Source organism: Cyprinodon variegatus, unplaced genomic scaffold (genome assembly GCF_000732505.1).
Source record: "Cyprinodon variegatus isolate N-32 unplaced genomic scaffold, C_variegatus-1.0 Scaffold133, whole genome shotgun sequence".
NCBI classification, from domain to species: domain Eukaryota; kingdom Metazoa; phylum Chordata; class Actinopteri; order Cyprinodontiformes; family Cyprinodontidae; genus Cyprinodon; species Cyprinodon variegatus.
In genome coordinates, this window is record NW_015150586.1 from 47201 (window position 1) to 65404 (window position 18204).

The 18204-nt window shown below is 39.6% G+C and overlaps 1 protein-coding gene across 1 annotated transcript in view; it reads left to right on the forward strand.

The window, feature by feature from the left end:
* Positions 1–10874: 10874 nt before the first annotated feature.
* Positions 10875–18204, forward strand: part of LOC107085774 — an 88892-nt gene continuing 81562 nt past the window's right edge. The window contains exon 1 of the mRNA XM_015376321.1: positions 10875–11043. Within this exon, the coding sequence (XP_015231807.1) occupies positions 10875–11043 (169 nt within the window). The remainder of the gene's footprint in view (positions 11044–18204) is intronic.

The window sequence follows — 18204 nt, forward strand, 5'->3', positions numbered from 1 at the left end:
GTGAAAAGATTTTGAAAGCAGGATACTCAAACTCATTGTATGTTAATTTTCAACCTCCATCTCTCAAATCTAATGCAAACTTCTGTGATTACACTATTTACATTCCCTCTGAGTTTGGTCTTACCAACATGATTAAGCGGCTCTCTTGTCAAAACTCAAACAACCTTCTTTTCTAATCCAGGCTGCTCTGCCTGAATTACAAAGGAAATATTAGCCAACTGGAAAGTCTTACAGTAAGTTGGAAGATTTACGCTTGTGGCTCAGAGATCACGCTGTGTCTTGGCTTACCGTGCAGCCCTTTAAGACTTTACACATATAGAATATGCAACATGGCTTTACGCTGAACTTTAACATCGACTTGACCCTCCTGGAGTCTTTGTTAAAGGAAGAGCAGGGCCTTTAAACTTCACTGTGATAACAAATGTTGAGAAATGGATGACTGCTCTGAACCGCGGGATCACAGTAAGCTGATTTTTAATGGCCAGAGAAGTTGGAGAAGCAGCTGTGTGGAAGCAAGCTGAGGCTGGATGTTTCAGCTCTCGGTTATCTGTCACTGTTGTCCAAGAAAAGACTGCTGAGCTGATCGATGAAGCGCAGCCCCCAGGCTTCCAGATAAACAACCATCAACACTTGAACTCCAGTTCATGGGCACGCTGCATTAAACAACCAGCTCAAACAGAGGATCTGTTAAATTTAGGGTATTTTAACTTTCTTGCATGGAAACCTGAGCTGCAAACTAGGCTACTTTTTCCCCCCAATAAAAATAAAACAAACACCAACAGACTAGGTCTTTTGTGAAATCAATGCTCGTTATCTGCATCGAGTGCAGCAGATAAACTCAGCAGATTGGCTTTTGCTCTCACTGTACTTCTCACTTTGAGTCCGATTTGTGCCCAGAGGCGAGAATAGATGACTCCCTGGGCAAATGATTAAGGCCGGGCAGAGATGAGGTTTAAGCAGAAAAAATCCCACACCAGCCAGAGATGGTCATATTCAAGGATTGAAACACCTCAGTGCACTTCAATCAGTTCGGTTGTTCAGGTATCTCACACACACACACACACACCCAGAGTCAGTTGCCCCTTTTTCATGTATTTCATCCAACAAGGATCTTTTATAGAATTAATTTCTTCACAGTTAGAACCCAACATGGAAGTTCTACCTAAAACAGAGAAATGTTGATTAATTTGATTAAAGCCCAGCTACAAACATATTGTGGCTAATCAGAGTATCATTGAAAAAAGGGTTCATGTCATTATTAAGCTCCCAAAAACTGATAACTGTTAAATAAAATATAGCCTAATAAAATATCCCCTTTCCTGATGAAGAAGTATTTTTGCCCCAACAGGTTCAGCAAGGTCAGAGCAGACTCTTCCTGCTGAGGAGACTGTAGGGGGCGCTCCTAAAGACCTTCTATGACTCTGTTGTGGCGTCGGCCATCTTTTATGGAGCTGTCTGTTGGAGCAGTGGCTTATCCGTAGCTGAGAGAAAGCGGCTGGATCAGCTGATCAGGAAGGCCAGCTCTGTGATTGGATGCCCTCTGGACTCAGTGCAGGAAGTGAGAAACAAAAAGGATCCTAAATGAATTAACATCTCATCTGGTGCTGAACTGGACAGCTCCTTCAGTGACAGACTGCTGCACCTTAAATGCACCAGGGAGCGTTATCACAGATCCTTCCTCCCAGCAGCCGGAAGACTCTAGAACCACCACTGTTCCTAACAACCTCAATCAGTTGTTACGTTCATGCTGATTTTGCACAGTTTTTTTTTTATCTTAGTTATGCTGGTAATAAACTGGATGGGATGGGTAGAAGAGTTCAGAGTTTATAACCTGTGTTTTCTGTCTGTCATTTTACACATCTCTGATGTTGCTGCTATTTTCAAATATCCATTACTATGAAAATGTCCATAGCTATATATTGATTGTTATTCTTCAGGAAGACAGTTTTATATTATTGAAATACTTTACAGTACAGTATTTTATTGTTTATCTTTTAACTCTTCACTATAATGTTATTCTTATACATTTTTCTAAGGTCTATTTTTTCTATAATCTTTTTGCTGCTGTTCATACCAGTATTTCCCCATTGTGGGACAATAAAGGGATTTTCTATTCTATTCTATTCTATTCTATTCTATTCTATTCTATTCTATTCTATTCTATTCTATTCTATTTTATTCTATTCTATTCTATTCTATCTTTTCAGATAGAGGGACACTTGCAGCAGCCGCTCTAGTTGGCAGAGAGACACATTCTGACGGGTCACAAACACCCCAGTTTCTGTCTACCTGCTGAACTGGAGCTCCTCCAGCTGTCACTGAGAGTCTGTGTATCTGTCCTACATTGAGTTCAGGCACAGGTTATTCAGACAGAGCAGACACACATGCAGATCTTTGCCAACAGGAGGAAGAGACATCTTTATTTCTGCTGCTAGATGCATTTCACGGGCATACACTGTCCTCTGCTGGCTGATTATGGAAAGATCACACTCCTAAACCCGTTAACCCTTTATAGCGCACTCAGTGAAACACTGAAAATCCAAATTTCAAGCCAATAGCGTTATTGGAATCCAGGACAAGACCCTATTACCTTTGGAAAAGTAAAAACATATGGATATTTTTATGTCAAAAATGTATGTCAATGTAATAAGAAGAAACACCAAGTTGACCAAATAGATTAATAAAGATAACAAAAGTGCTTTTATAAGAAATTTATGAAAAACACTCTGAGAGTGAAAGAAACATATTTTTTTGGTCCAACACAACCTTAGAGGCATTAATGCTGATACTGGCACTTACACTCTTTAGTTTAGAAACTTAAATGGAGTTCAGGCTTTTGTTCTACTATTCTCGGCCTCCTGGACGACTGGTCACGGCTGAGTCAAGGCAAAAGTTTTAAGCTTCTGAGGAGGCTAAAAAGAGAAAACATGAAAGGGATGGAGTTAAAAGCAAGAGTCGATTTAGGAAAGGAGTAAAACCGAGTTGCTTTCTCAACTTTATTATTAGACTGGTAAGATAACACTTTGCTCCTAGTGTACAGTTACATATCGTTGTTATTATTTTCCATGTTTAGTAGACACAAAATACGTGCAGTTACAGGTCTAGCGCCCCTAGTGGCCAAAAGTTACACAGTTTGCCTTTAAAGGAATAGTACACCCAAAACATGATTAGCCTTCATTTTCTACTCACCCCCATGCTGAACAACACTCTGGAGTACTTTTTTGATATCTCAAATGCATCTGGAGATCTGGGAGGCTTCTTGCTGTCTGCTGACATTCAAATAATGGAGGTCTATGGCGCCCGAGACAGAAAGGTCCATAAAAGTCCACAAAAAACGTGTCAATATTCCTCCATACTGCTCGTCCAATGTATTCCAAGTGTCCTGAGTGGGTAGCGTCCATAATTTACTCGAAACGAAATCATTTAGAATGTTTTTAGAGCATAAACAGTAGTGTATAGGATTTCCTACTGTAAAAGCGCGTTCACGACTCTACGGAAACCGCGGCAGACCAAACCACACGAAAGTGCGCATTCAGCGTCTGCTCTGCCGATGATGCAAGCGTAGAAGAAGAAATGTGCTGTTTACCTGTGCAAAGAAAGAAACAACGAAAGAAAAATGTCTGAGGACTTCAGTGTTGAGGAAGAGCATGAGTTCTTTGCCGAGCTGAATGCGCACTTTCGTCTGGTTTGGTCTGCTGCGGTTTCCATAGACTCGTGAACGCGCTTTTAGCAAATCCTATACAGAAGAGAAAAAAAGAGAAAGAAAATTAAAAGCACAAAAATACAGGATAACTATTAAAAATCTGTTACCACACGTACAAGAAACAAGAAATTTAAAAAAGAAAGAAAAACAAAAAACACCAGCGAAAACAAAAGAGTGAGTATCCAGTGGACAATGTAAATACATGTACAAACTTTAAAACATGCTATTTGGAGCTATAAACAGTTGAAGCTGCAGCAATTAGGCATAAAGGTTTATCTGTGAACTCCTGGATCCAAACACCCATGGACGTATGGTTGAGTGTAGCTGTTCGTTTGAGGTTTATAAGGAATAAATGCTCAATAGCAGGTGTGAGGAGAACCAGATCCGCCCCAAGGAACCCATGCTGACACAGGGAAGAACATTACAATATATTTATATGAACGCAGCATAAAAGTGGCTAGCTTCCAGCCATGGCGTCCTGCATGACCAATGGGGGGGTCAATTCGTTCATGTGTCAGGGTACGCGCACAGGGGGGAGGGACAAGCCGACGACCATGATTGACATGTCATGGAACCAATCCTGTACAACGGACCGTCTGTTGTGATTGGTTGGGCTTATTCATTGATTTCTCACTGTAGTGGTGACCATTTATTGTGGTTTCACCTCCAGACCTTCTATTTCACTACTTGCTAAGAAGCTGTGGGGAGATCTTTAAGCCACATGGTGAAAAATGCATCAGAAAAGATCTCCTGCTTCACCTTTATTACCACAGTGACTTGGTTGAGAGAATAAAGATGGAATGGGAAATTATTTGTTGCAGTAAATTGATTAAGATAATACCATGAAACATAAGTTTAATGTTTTCTTTTGAAAACATATGTTACAGTTTTACTCCAATGTATTTGCAGGGTCTCAAAAAAGCCTGGAATTATGGAAAATGTCCAACATGGCTGTGATACATTAAGGAGACATATTGTAAAAAATTTCAGTTCAATTTTAGTTTTGGATTAAATGTTAGTAACTTTATAGGTAAAAATAAACTTGAAAGAATGTAAACTGTTTTAGAAATGAGGGAAATATCTTATATTCAATAACAAAAAATACTTAGTTAAGCAAATTGTGCAAAATAGCTTCTAAAAAAATAAAAATCAGATTTATAGTCCCCACACTGCAGATATATTAGAATCTGTCCTTGAATTGAAGCCAAACCCATTTACACAATAACAGATAAAACCCTTTAGATAAATCAAACATTACCCCCACATATCTGACCCAGTAACCATTAAAACAACTATTTTCATAAATATTAGATGCAACTATTCACAAACTTGTATTATATTAAACTGAACTTTCAATATTCACCACTGTTCAGGTCCAACAAACTTTTTTCTTTGATCACAGAGCAGCCGGCTTGTTTGGTCTCGAAAATAGCGAGGACATCCCAGGACATAACAGTCCCATCCCTGAAATCAGGCAAAAAGGACACATTTGTAGGCCGCATAACGAGGAGCCTTGGAATCCGACCAGACCTCGGTGTCTTGGCCGATTACGTCTATGATGTAATCGGCCTTCGAATCTGGCCTTCTAAGGATGCATCCCATAAATTCTAACAGACCCTTAAAGTAATGTTTGTGAACTTTAGGAGGAAGCTGGAGTACCTGAAGAGGGCGCATGTACTGACGGGTGGAGAAAGTGCCTAAATGCTGCATGTCAGCCCTTCCAGCTGTGCCATTCTTTATTTTACCTCTATAAATCCATACAAATTTACTTTAAGCCTTAATGTAAAGAATTTTTTTATTTTTTTAATCAGATCGGAACAATTGATTAAAATGCAGGTTTTCAAAAGCAAAAACTGTGATTTCCACGATGACATTGTGAAAGAAATATCAGCAAAAATCCTGCCATCCATTAAACTAAGCTGCAATAAACCATTAAAAGGGTTTCTGATGTTTCTTTCCACTTTTGCTCCCTCATAAGCAACAGTAGATATGAGGTCATACTCACGTTTGCCACCAACATTTATTAGCTGCTGACCTCTAGCTGACACAGAAGGTAAGAGCAGGAAGGAAGGACGGTCACACTTAGGTCATACAAAGAGTCTCTTTGGTAGCAGCGTTTAGGAGCAAAATACTAAAACACAACCTTGCTATAATATGAATATCCATTTGCACATCATAGTGCATCTTTATACCCCCCACTCATGTTAATGGAAGCTTTAATGGGAGGACAGAGCTGGAAAAGAGAGATAAAAGTGTAACTTAACATCTGATCTGTATTCAGTGCTTCGCAGTCGCCTCCACTGCGCTTGGCAGCACGTTGACAAAGCTCATTGATATTCAGGGCGGGAGCGGTGTGTGATTTAAACAAGTAGCGTTCAAGTCAGAACCAAATCTCATTTATGACTCCGTGCTCTCGCTAATATTAAAGTCAGGGCAGGCAATTTGGGAAAGACACAAACACATTAAGGAGAGAATGAAAGCTCAGGTGGCTGTGTGAGCGGAGCGAGCACCATGGATGAATTAAACGGAGTAACCTGAGGTGGGCCCCTTTAAACGGCCATAAAAACACAGATACAGACTTGGTTGTAGATGTAACCTTTGCTGCCAATCAAACTGAGTGTGGAGCTACGCCTCAGTGAAGCTTCCCTGCGGATGACATCATTGTTGATCTTTAATCAACATGTTGGACGACATGTTTATTTAAACAAATGACCACTAACATTTTAATCTGAAAAACTCACACGGAAAGAAAGAAGAATTTTACTGATACAATTACTTTAGTGTTTGGCGCTCAGACCTCTGCAGGAAACATTAGAGCTGAATTTGCTTTTATATGCATGAACAGGACTAAAGAATAGTGATGTTTCCCTCCAGGCCTGAAACTGGTGGTGGAGTGGAGATAGATGAAGATGGTCAGTCTGTAGAAGGCTTCCAGCCGTACATGTTTGAGCCCTTGCCTCGCAACGCTGCCAGTTCTGTTAGCTCTACGCCTGCCGAAGACACAGACGTCCATCCCCGTGAACACTGGGACGCAACTCAATGGGAAAGGAAATGATTCTGATTTCTTATTTCAACCGTTGCGTATATTAGCTGCGACATATAAATCAAGATGCTATGACCGAAAAAAGTTGATTGACAGATGACCGTTGATATATGATTGGCTGAGCTTAGGTGTTCAGGCTGACGTATTACTAACTGGCCTGCAGAAGATAACAAAAAAAACACAGAATTTCAGACAGGATTTGTTGTTTTATTGGAAATTTTCTACATTTTCGGTCAATATAGTCTAATAAAGAGTACATTTACATACATGTTTAAGCCAGAATGATTTGGCATTTAAATATGATTTCCCTACGACTTTAAATAACACTGGGATTCCTTTGACGTTAAATGGAGCCTAGGCGAAAGTTGAACTGAATAAACTAATTGCTCTCCCACATCCACCTACAACACAGCCAATCAGCTTTGAACCACACCTCAACGAGAGCCAATCAGCATCCAAAGTTAATCTTAAAAGTCCCCCGATCTGCAACTTGTCCGCTCCTGTGCGCAGGACCCTGTTTCAACCCCCCTCCAGCCCCTCCTCCACCATTGTAGCTCAAACTTCATCAGAGTATCATTCCTCCCGGACTCTTTCCGCGTTCTGCGTCTCATTTCAACCAGTCCAGTAGAAGACCACCATGTTGAGCCTGGGTCTGCCAGAGGTTCTTCCCAACGGGGAGTTTTTCCTCTCCACTGTCGCTCCATGGTTGCTCATCATGGACAGGTTCTCTCAACCTGTGTTATCCAAGCTGGACTTCCATCTTCCAGGTCCCTGAGTGAAGCTCTAATGTCAGCTCACGCAGTCCACTGGATCTCCCCATAAAGCTCAGCAGACCGTCTCTCCAACCAGCAGTCTACAGACTGACCAAATTAATCTATCTTCACTCCACCACCACTTTCAGGCCTGGGGGGGAAACAGCCCTGTTCTTTACTCCTGTTCATGCATATCTATCAAAATTCACCGCTATGTTTACGGCCGAGGTCTGAGCGCCAAAGACAAAGTAATTGAATCAATAAATTTCTTCTAAATGTGTTTTTTCTCTTCGTGTGAGTTTTTTCAGATTTAATTTAATTTCGACAGAGGACTAGGATTAACTCACACGCATCAAAGCATCATTTAATGAGGCAAACCTCAGGTTAGCATTACTTCATGCCTCTCAGGTTGTAAACAAAAAGAAACTCAGAGGCTGCAAGATTACAGACCATTAATAGAGACGATGAATCGTCACAGCAGTTAAACAATTTATGAACTCACACATGAGGTCATATACTGGATGTCCTGCTTTCTCTTTCACTGGTGTCAGTGTGACTCTACAGAGAAATTCAGCCGAGGCCATTAGCTAGGGCCAAGAATGCATCACTGTCTGGTGGAGTTGGGGGAGTGCACCACCGCTAATGTAGTGCATTAAGTGTTTTACATTAATTGATCATGATCATTAGTTGCAGACATACTAGCTTCAGACAGGTGCTTGCTGGTGACCTGGAAGAATACAATCATATATTTTTTCTTCCAGCATGTGCTTTAGGGGTAGAATTGCAAGATGCTGAAGCTAATTACTTTTTAAACTGGTGATTTCTATGCAGGGTTGGAAGAGAAAGCGAATGGGTGAGGGATTGGAGGTTCATGAATTTGAATGTGATTCTAAACATATATAACAGTGAATAAGTAGTAGACATAAAAATGCATTCTGTTTTTAAGGAAAAACAAAAAATTGAACTGAATTTATGGTTAGAAAAATAAAAATCCTATCTTGTAATTATTTTTCTAAAGTAAAGAAAAAGTATTTATCTGCCAGCAGGGGGCCCCCAAGAGTTGTCATAATGTTTTCTGCCTACACACATTTTAAGTCTTAAATTAAACATCCCCAATATAACATTGTTTTCAAAACGGTTGCAGTTGCTTATGAAAATCAAAACTTTTATATCTATGTGTTGATTTGTAATTCAATTAATCATCGGTTTGGACGTTTACTGAAGTCACATGAATGTTTAATGTATTTAATGTTTAAATAAGATTGCTCATATCCTTAAAAGTTTTATTTTTATTTTGGATCAACCATAAAGTTTGTTTCTGATAATAAGGCACAACATACAATCATATTCGAAAAAATACTTTTTTTTACATTTTTTATAAGGAACACTTTAATAGGAAATATGTTGAAAATGAAAATTTGTTGTCTTTCCACTAATAAAATAATAATTGCTCAGTAACTTGCAGTGTGAGGAGAGGAAAATTACCCTCCAGCAGCACCAGAGCCAGGCTCAGTGTGAGCTGCTTTCTACAGCCGCCGACTGGGAGTTTAATAAGATGATAAATGCTGTAAATCCTTCAATAAAAATGTAAAGCTCCTATTTTATACTGTTAGTTTTAAATCTTATTTTTATTTATTAGTCAGAGTATCCAGACAACACAACGGTGTGGTGATGTCCATAAAAATTACTGATATGTGAGGTAGAGCTAAAAAAAAAAAAAAAAGGGCTAATTTTCTCCCTACTGACATGCTTATTCCAAACCTCCATCTTTAACATTAGCACGGGTTTCTCCCATATGCAAACATCAATAATATGACCAGATAGACCATATCAGCCTAACCTATCCCACTCTGCAGAATCTGTTAGTTCAATCTCTAACGTTCTGCTCTCTCTGCTTTTTCTCATAGTAGCTTCATCTGGTCTGTTCCTGTTTGGCTGTGACTCCATCCTGGAGAGAAATATCAGCTGTGCTGCTGCCATCAACACCTTTGTTTCTAGATGTTGGAGATCGGCTTGTTTTTCAGTGTAGTCCTGTTTCTCTGACTGTGACTAACTGGATGTGCTCTCTTCATCCTCTGACATGGGAGCTGGCTCGGAGCTCGTCTGCCTGGCTGTGTGTTTCCTGGACGGCGGCACCTTTTACAACTGCTTTCTGTATCTCTGCTTCTGTCTCCTTGAACCCCAGTGGGCCTCAGCAGATGGCCGCTCACACTGAGCCTGGTTCTGCTGGAGGTTTTTTCCTGTTCAAAGGGAGTTTTTCCTCTCCACTGTCGCTGCATCATGCTTAGTGTGAGGGATTGCTGAAGAGTCAATGAGTCGATGCAATCAACTGGTTTTCCTTAGAAAACTTTGAATCAATCTGAATGGATGATCTGGTGAACTGGAAAGTGCCTTGAGATGAGATATGTGGTGAATTGATACTACAGAAATAAACTGAATTGAATTATAGATCCTTTATATAATGTGTTGTGGTTAAAGCTACAATTTTAACTCCTTCTGGCCTGTAAGATGAACAACTTTGCTCCTTCATTCTCTCTGTATCTGCATATTATCTGTGCTGTTTGGCAGCTGGTTGCTAGGTCTGCTAATGCTAACCAAACCAAACCTTTATCTTACCAGTCCATAAGAAAAGTGGCAACCTTGAAATGGCACCTGAGCCCTTTTTCTTTCTTAGAGCATGTTTCTCTAAATGTGTTGAAATTTCCTATTAAAATTGCCTTAGTGATACTTAAAAACGAATAGTTACTTAAAAAAGGACATTGTTATATTTTTCACACGTGGAAGATGCCATTTTTAATGCTGTCATGTACACATCTGCTGATCGGTATATGAGTGTCAATGGAGGACCCGGATCTTAATACACTCTCTGGGTGGCGGGATGTCATGGTCCTGATGGACCACTGCCTCCTGCCAGAGAGATGAATGTAAAGATCGTTGTTTTTAGCCCCTGGAGGGCCATGAAATAGTTTTGGCTGTGGATTCAATCCGATCAAGCCTTCTCCGCTTTGTACGCTTTGTTGCCTAGCAACCAAAACAGTTGACATGCTAGTAGGCAAAGAATGGATGCCAAACTTCTCATTACTGTTCAGGGTGCTAATAACATTTCTGAGGAGGTTCAAAAGCAGTGCCATCATCAGACATCAGATTTATAGTCCCCACACTGCAGAGATATTGGAATCTGAGCTTAAATGTCAGCCAAACCCATTTGCACAGGGAGAGATAAAACCTTTCAATAAACCAAACATTGTCCGCCACATATTTTACTCAATAACCATTTAAAGTGACAATTTTATTTATTTTAGGTGGAACTATACACATACTTGTATTATATTAAATTGCACTTGCAATATCGGCTTACTTGGACTGGCAATGAATCATGGGATACCCAAGGCTGCATAGGATAGAGTGGACCTGTCCTTCCACACAAGAAGGCTACATTTATCGGCCGCTTAACGAGGAGTCAGAACTGCGCTATGACGTAATCAGCCGACGAATCCGGCCTTTAGAGCAGCGGTCCCCAACCACCGGGCCGCGGACCAGTACAGGTCCGTGGGTCATTTGGTATCGGGCCACACAAAAAAAGTATATATATATAATTTATCGACGATCAGAGTCTGGGTGATGTCTGGGTGATGTTATATTTTGAAAAATATAAAAAAAATGCTGTATTCTCTCCCAATTACATCAGTGGGTGCATCTGTGCCTCTTGACACAGGTTAATTCAGTTCAAGACGCATTCTATCTATAACATCCTATCTTTGTGAAGCGGGATTTTCTGCGGTTACAGCGACCAAAACAAAGCTACGGAGCAGACTGGACATCAGGAGCAAACTTAGTCAGTCATTTTCTCCGATTACGCCTAGATGGGACCAGTTTGTAGTTTTATTTTTATGCTGTTTGTATTTGATTTTATGCCAGTCGTATCATTTTACTTGATCGTATGAACCCCCCCCCCCGGCCGGTCCGTGATAATATAGCGGTCGGTAGTGCAAAAAAGGTTGGGGACCGCTGCTTTAGAGGACAGAGTTGCTGAATTGGAACTCAGCATGTAGCAGTTTGTGTCCAGGGTGGGAGGGATCAGCTGCAAACATACAGTTTATCCATGTGCAGAATAACTTATTTACATTTGACTGTAAGCTGTTTATCTCAAAGATTTTATTCTACCTTACATCTGGAGGCACAACTGTCCTCCAGAGGACAGGCTACAAAGCTTTGCTTCATCTCTATAATCAGGTTAGATCATTTTACATAAAAACAGATCTAAAGTTATTATTTAAACGTTATAAATATGAGTGGTTAATAATTGACGTGTTAACAAATTAATCTCTGTTAACAAAGCCTGCACTCTGAGCAGTGGTGTAACTGGATGCATCTTTTCCTTCCGATTTCTGAGAACTTTTTGATTGATTGCAGCAGCACTTCAGTGAAATCTCTCAAATCCTTAACTCTGAGTCCAATCGCTTTCATTAGTTGCTATCTGCTTTATTTTCAGTTATCTGCGATAAGAAGGGTCTGATGAATGTTTGCTGTCTTCCACCATAGTCACTTACCTCCGTGTTATCCTACAGTGTGCTCAAACCTGGTGGCTGCATTTGCTCTTTTGTCTGTGTGCAACCAGACAGGGTCGGTGACCTTTTTAGAAGGTGATCATTTAATCAACCCAGACAGCCTTTCAGAGACCACTTACCATTTATCTGCTCTACAAGATTACCCCCCCTGGTGAAACAACAAACTGATCGAGTCATCGTCCCATGACAAGAAAATGACAGAAAGAAAACACAGAAATCAATGGCTCTGCAGTGAGAGTTAATATCTTGGGAATTATGGAGGCGGGCCTGTCCTACAGCCATCGTTTTTCTGGATCTGCAAACATGACCTTTATCAGTTTGGCTTGATGCTCAGCAACAATAGGAAGTTGGTGCAGATTTAATTTTTTTGTATTGAGTAAACTAAAATATATTTCACAGGGACTGAAAGAATATGCAACAAATTTGCTGGTCAGAGGTTTGTATGCACTCACTGGTCGTAATATTATAATTTATTATAAGTTTATTTTGAGTGTTGATGGAATCACTGATGATGAGGAATAAGAGGAAAAGTGCTAAATAAAACCAGCCTCATTAACAGCCCTCTCTCAACCACTGTTTCATTTAACAGACTTTCAGTTCTTCCTATGTATGTTTTAAATGAAAAAGCTCCATTATTTTAATGTTTATATGCAAACCTTAATGTAAGTGTTAAATTTGTGACCCAAACATTAAGCTGAACTCCTTGCTCATTTCATTCACCTGTCTAGTTCTGTCCGGTTCACTGCTCGTCTGATCCACCTGCTCCTGCTTCTATTTAAACTCCATGGTCCCAGCCATCAGTGCCAGATTATTCTTGAGCCTTTGGGTTTGAGAGTTCTGTAGCGTTTCTATTGTGATCTGATTGCCTGATCCTGATCAGTTTCTGTCTGATCTGTTTGCTCTGCCTGTCTTTGGACTCCTGTTGGATACTTCTGTGGACTTAACCTGGGTCTGCCTCTTGACTTGGCCCTGTGGATTATCCTGCCTTACTTCGTCAGATCGGATCTCATTTCCTGTCAGCTCTGCAGCCTTATAGGCTTCTGCGTCTGGAACTATCTGGCAGCATCCACTGCATCTTGTCAACCCGACCAGCTTGAATCATTCTCGTTCTCTGGACAAGCACTGAACTGTCAAACCAGATTAGTGACTCACACGTTCATATTCATCCACCGTCAGATTATCGTAGTAACCTGTTTCTCTCCAATAGAAGTTCCTGTCTCAGACGCCCCTAGCCGCTACAGCCACCGCTACTGCAGATCCTTTCCGTCAAGGTCTGAATAAATGCTTTTTAAGTCAGTTTTAAGTCCACTGTCTGTCTTACCTGAATTCTGGGTCCTGCTTTCTGAGCCAACACAAAGAGCTCCACTTTAACAATGATAGAAAGCTCTCTTTATCTTAACAAAAAAGTATTGTTACAAACAACATATGGTTGGGTTTTTTTCTCTGCAGCAGAGCAGAGGCTCTTTTTTATTTATCCTGTGCATCCGAAGTGTCCTTATCTGTTTCTGTCTGAATCTAATGAGAGAAACTGAGCATATCTGTTTATGGGGGACATCACTCCCTTCTCTCCTTTTTGGAAATAATAATGACTATTTTATTTCATTTTATTTCATTAAAACAGGTCTGGGGTTAAGACTTCATCAAAAACATAAGCTCCAAACATGAAGAGAGCAGGATATAGCATTCACACTTAGACAAAAACCACAGGAAAAAGAATGAAACAAATTTATTAAACATCTGCATTGTTATCCCCAAGTAAACATAAATAATTTCAAAAGAATCAAATAATTAAATGTCTGCATCTCTATTATAAAAAATTGTGTTAGTCCGTTCTATGCCACCATTGTCAGAGTCTTGGTCTGTTTGTTCCTGTTTTTCTTGGTTATCCAATTGTTGTCCTATGCTGCCCTCTTGTGTCCTCCCTTGCTCTGTTTCTCTGTCCTGCCCTCACCTGTTTTCAATTCCCTCGTTAGCTCTCTCTTATTCTCTGTCCCCTTTAAAAGCCCTCCCTCTTCAGTTCCTGTTTGCTGGATCCTCGTCTAACTTCTGTCTGTGTTCCTCGTCTCTCCCTGGCTTCTAGTTTTGGTTTACCCCGATGTCTCCTTGGTTCAGGTGTGTTAGCAGTTTTCTGTTGGACTCTGATTCCTGCCCTTGGATCTGTGAACTTCAATAAACCGACTTTAATTCACCTCTGCCAACTGGTCTCTGCATTTGGGGCCTCCAAACAAACACCGCCTCATGACAACCATTGTCCTATTAATGCACCAATCTCTGAATGTAATTTAAACCTGGAGAAACTCACATAGAGAAAAGGCATCAACAAGAAAAGTTTTGCTGAAAAATATGTCTTTGTTGGAGAGGAAATATCTACATTACCTTATAAGGTCAGAACACAAATACTGAAACAAGCAGTTTTATTTTAAAAACATGCAAAAAACCTCCTTCTTTTCCCCCTTTCATTCCCACACAGACCTCTACAAACAGATTCCCTAACTGTATTCATGTTGTTGTAATTAGTATTTCTAATTACAACAATCAGAAGTCATCCATAGCAAACAGTATAATTATCTGTTCACTCTTATTTAGACTTGTCTGTTTATTTTCCCTTATGTTTTTCGCTTATCTTGGCCTTTGTTTATGTTTTGTACTGTTTTCTGTTTTATTAAACCTCCCCATCTAGAAAGAATGTCCTATAATCATATTTCTGTTAAAGTATGATGTCACATGGTAATATTAAATCAGAATAAAGTTATTCTCTGCATGGAGGGGAAATAAATCAATAAAGGAAAGACATGGACATAAACTACTCTCCAAGTGCACGTTGATCATTTTATGTGTGCCGATTCAATACTATGAGGTCATATCACAAGCATGAATACATGCTCCACCTGTGTACTCTTGGCTTGATTTCCATGCACCCATAAAGTGAGAAGAACAAAGTAAACTGTCTGTGATTAGTTTTTCAGAAGATCCGGTTCCATAAAGTAATGTTTTCTTCCTATTTGCGGCTGTAACGTTAGCAAACCATCTTCACGCTACTCTCTTAAAGAGTTGAAGTCTGACTTCATATCCAATTAATCTCTTCATTCATTCAGTGCTTCATCTCTGTCATCAACTGACAGGTTATAAACAAAATGCTGGACATAAAATAAAAAAAATGCTTAACAGTAGCTGCAAGCTAATTGTAATTGTAAACAACTGTGTTCAGCTAGAAACTGGGGTTCATTCAAGCCTTAATTTCCCAACATAATCAGTGAAGCTAAAATTAGCTTAGCTGATGTGAAGTTCCTTTTTTTTTAGCATAATTGTAGTGCATAATACTACTGCTGTTTAGTTTTGCTTTAATGATGTCTTTAATAAAAAAAAATATTAACATTTGGAGGAAAACAGTGATTAGCGTAAAGATGCTGATGGTACCATCCGCAACTAGGAAGAAGACAGTACTGCCTCAAGAGGTGGGATTCCCTGAAAAGTAGCCAGTCACAGGCAGTTTACTTCCTCAGTAGCAACAATTTTTCAGTCTGACTTTTTGATTACTCCACAGCCAGTTAATAGCTACAACGCTTTTAAATATTTGACCCTTATCATTCCTTATTGAAAGCGCAAATCAATAAAACCTGTTCTAAATGTAACTTTGTATCGTCCACCAGGTCCTTAATCTGAATTTTTAGATTAGTTCCAATTTGATCTGGTGTTAAATACTGACCTGGTCATCATAATGGGGGATCAACATCCATGCTTACATTGAAGGTGATAGCTTAAATATATCCTTTAATACTATCTTAGAATTAATTGGCTTTGTTAAAAATGTGAATAGTCCCACACATTCTCATCTTCATACTTTGTGCGGACGTACGGCATTGAATGTGAAGGCATAACAGTTTTCCTCATAACCCGTCCTCTCTGACTGCTTTTTAGAAATCACGTAAACAGAGTTATCCTTCCCCGAAAGGTGCTATTTTAGCAGATAATTATCACATAATGCTAAAGTGTGATAAGGTTATACATTTGAAAGAATCTGTTCCATTTTCTATATTATCTGTATCATTGACCAATACCACAAAGGGAATCAAGATTCTGTTAATGGGGGTTATCAGCTCCCATAAAACTGCCCTAGAACATCTTTTAAGCAAAATATAAGGAAACTGGAAAGAAAAATGTTTTTTTTTTTCAGTGTAGTCCTGTTTCTCTGATTGTGACTAACTGGATGTGCTCTCTTTTATCCTTTGACACAGGTGGCTCGGAGCTCGTCTGCCAAGCTGAGTGTTTCCTGGACGGGGCCGCCTGTGGAGCTGGTTGACAGTTGCCTTTTTTATGCCTGCTTCAGTCTCCTTAAACCCCAGATGGCCTCCACTGTTGCTACAAGCATGCTTAGTGTGAGGGATTGCTGAAGAGTCAATGAGTCGATGGAATCAACTGATTTTCCTTAGATGGAAAACTTTGAACCAATCTGATCTGGTTGAATTGTCTCTCTAAAGTGCCTTAAGATGTCATGTGTTGTGACTTGGCGCTAGTAAATAAAGTTAACCGAATTAATCATACTAGTTGAATTTATGCCTCAACTTTTTTAGTCATAAAGGTGGGTAAAAAAAAAACGTCTGACATGCTTTGTTTTGTTCATGTATTGGTCCAACTCCACCACTCAGCTACATGTTCTTTAAGTAATATTTGGAAATATTTGGAAACTAACCTGAAGGAAAACTAAAACTTTAAAAACGAATCCAAAATTAGTTTATATATCTTCACATAGATCTATATGCCGTTTATTGGAACAGGTTAATAACATGATCTGAAACTGAGCAGGCTAATGGAAGTATTTTGGTCCCTAACATTAGATAATTATATGTACTGCACATGAATAAGATATTAAACATGTTTGTTTTCATCATTTTAAGTTTACAACTCTAATTCTGTTGACAGGTGAAATACCTTTACTTCAAGAAAATGTAAATTTTTCAGTACACAGACCAAGCAGTTCATTGCTGCTGGGTTTTATATTTTTCTTCTCTTCCGTCTTGTGTTCAGATCTAAAAAAGGGTTAAAGCATATCCCACAAGCAACACCTTTGGTACATTTACTCTACAAGGCCCAAACTCACTTACGTCTGTTCACAAACCGAGACTCCCATCACTCTGAGAGACACATCATGAATTCTTGGCCAAATTCATCCAGCGACACGTTTCATGCACCACTGCAGCAAACACAAGAAGTGCATATTAGAAACCAGCTGACAAGGATACAAAACAAGTATCGGCAAAGAGCACGCATCCGCTCCTTTCATCCATGGCAGCCTCCCAGCCACCCGCCTTCATGTTTGCCATATTAAATATGAATCCATTACATAAGCCACACCGACTCTCAGTTGTGTATTTGAAAATAATATTTTTACATCCGTTTCTCCAGTGGGTTTAAAAAACAGAAAGAAAAAAACTGTGCTTTGGGCGGCACATCAAAGCTGAGATGTGGGGCTAAACTAATTGAGATACATCTGGATAAATAAATTAGATGCTTGAGGTGTAAGAAAATTAATTTACATCGATATGAGGCTCATTACCATCTTCTGAAGCTTTGAGACGTCTTCGCCCGATTGAGTCCTAACTCATTCTCTTTCATGGGTGCTGCTGGGACCTTAACTGTATAAACAGTAAGTGGAGTCCCACTGTGATGAATGGTTGGTCGTGAACGCCATCAGCTACAGAGAGAAAGCTGAGTTTAACATAGGGCACAAAAGAGACCCCCAAGGGAAGGATGAGTAAATGTTTGGGAAACTGATACAAGAGTTTATAATAGTAGCTGGGACTGCTGCATGGATGCAATTAATGAAACTATTTGGGTTTACAATCGACTAATCTTCCCTTTTTTTTGGAAGCATCCATAGCCTAATTAATATGGTCTATTAAAGGAGAAGTTCGGTTTTTTACACTTTAAGCCCATTTTCTGTAGTGTCCAGGATGAAATCGAATGATCGACACCAAAAGTTTGACAATTGCTCCTGTCTCTGCTTTTTGGCTCATTTAGAATCACCCCCTGGCTGCTTTAGAATGGCTAGCATAGAGCATGTCCGATAATGTCCTTAAAACAACCTTAAACGTTCTTGACTATTCCTACAGAACTCAATGGGATTTACAAAATGCTAAA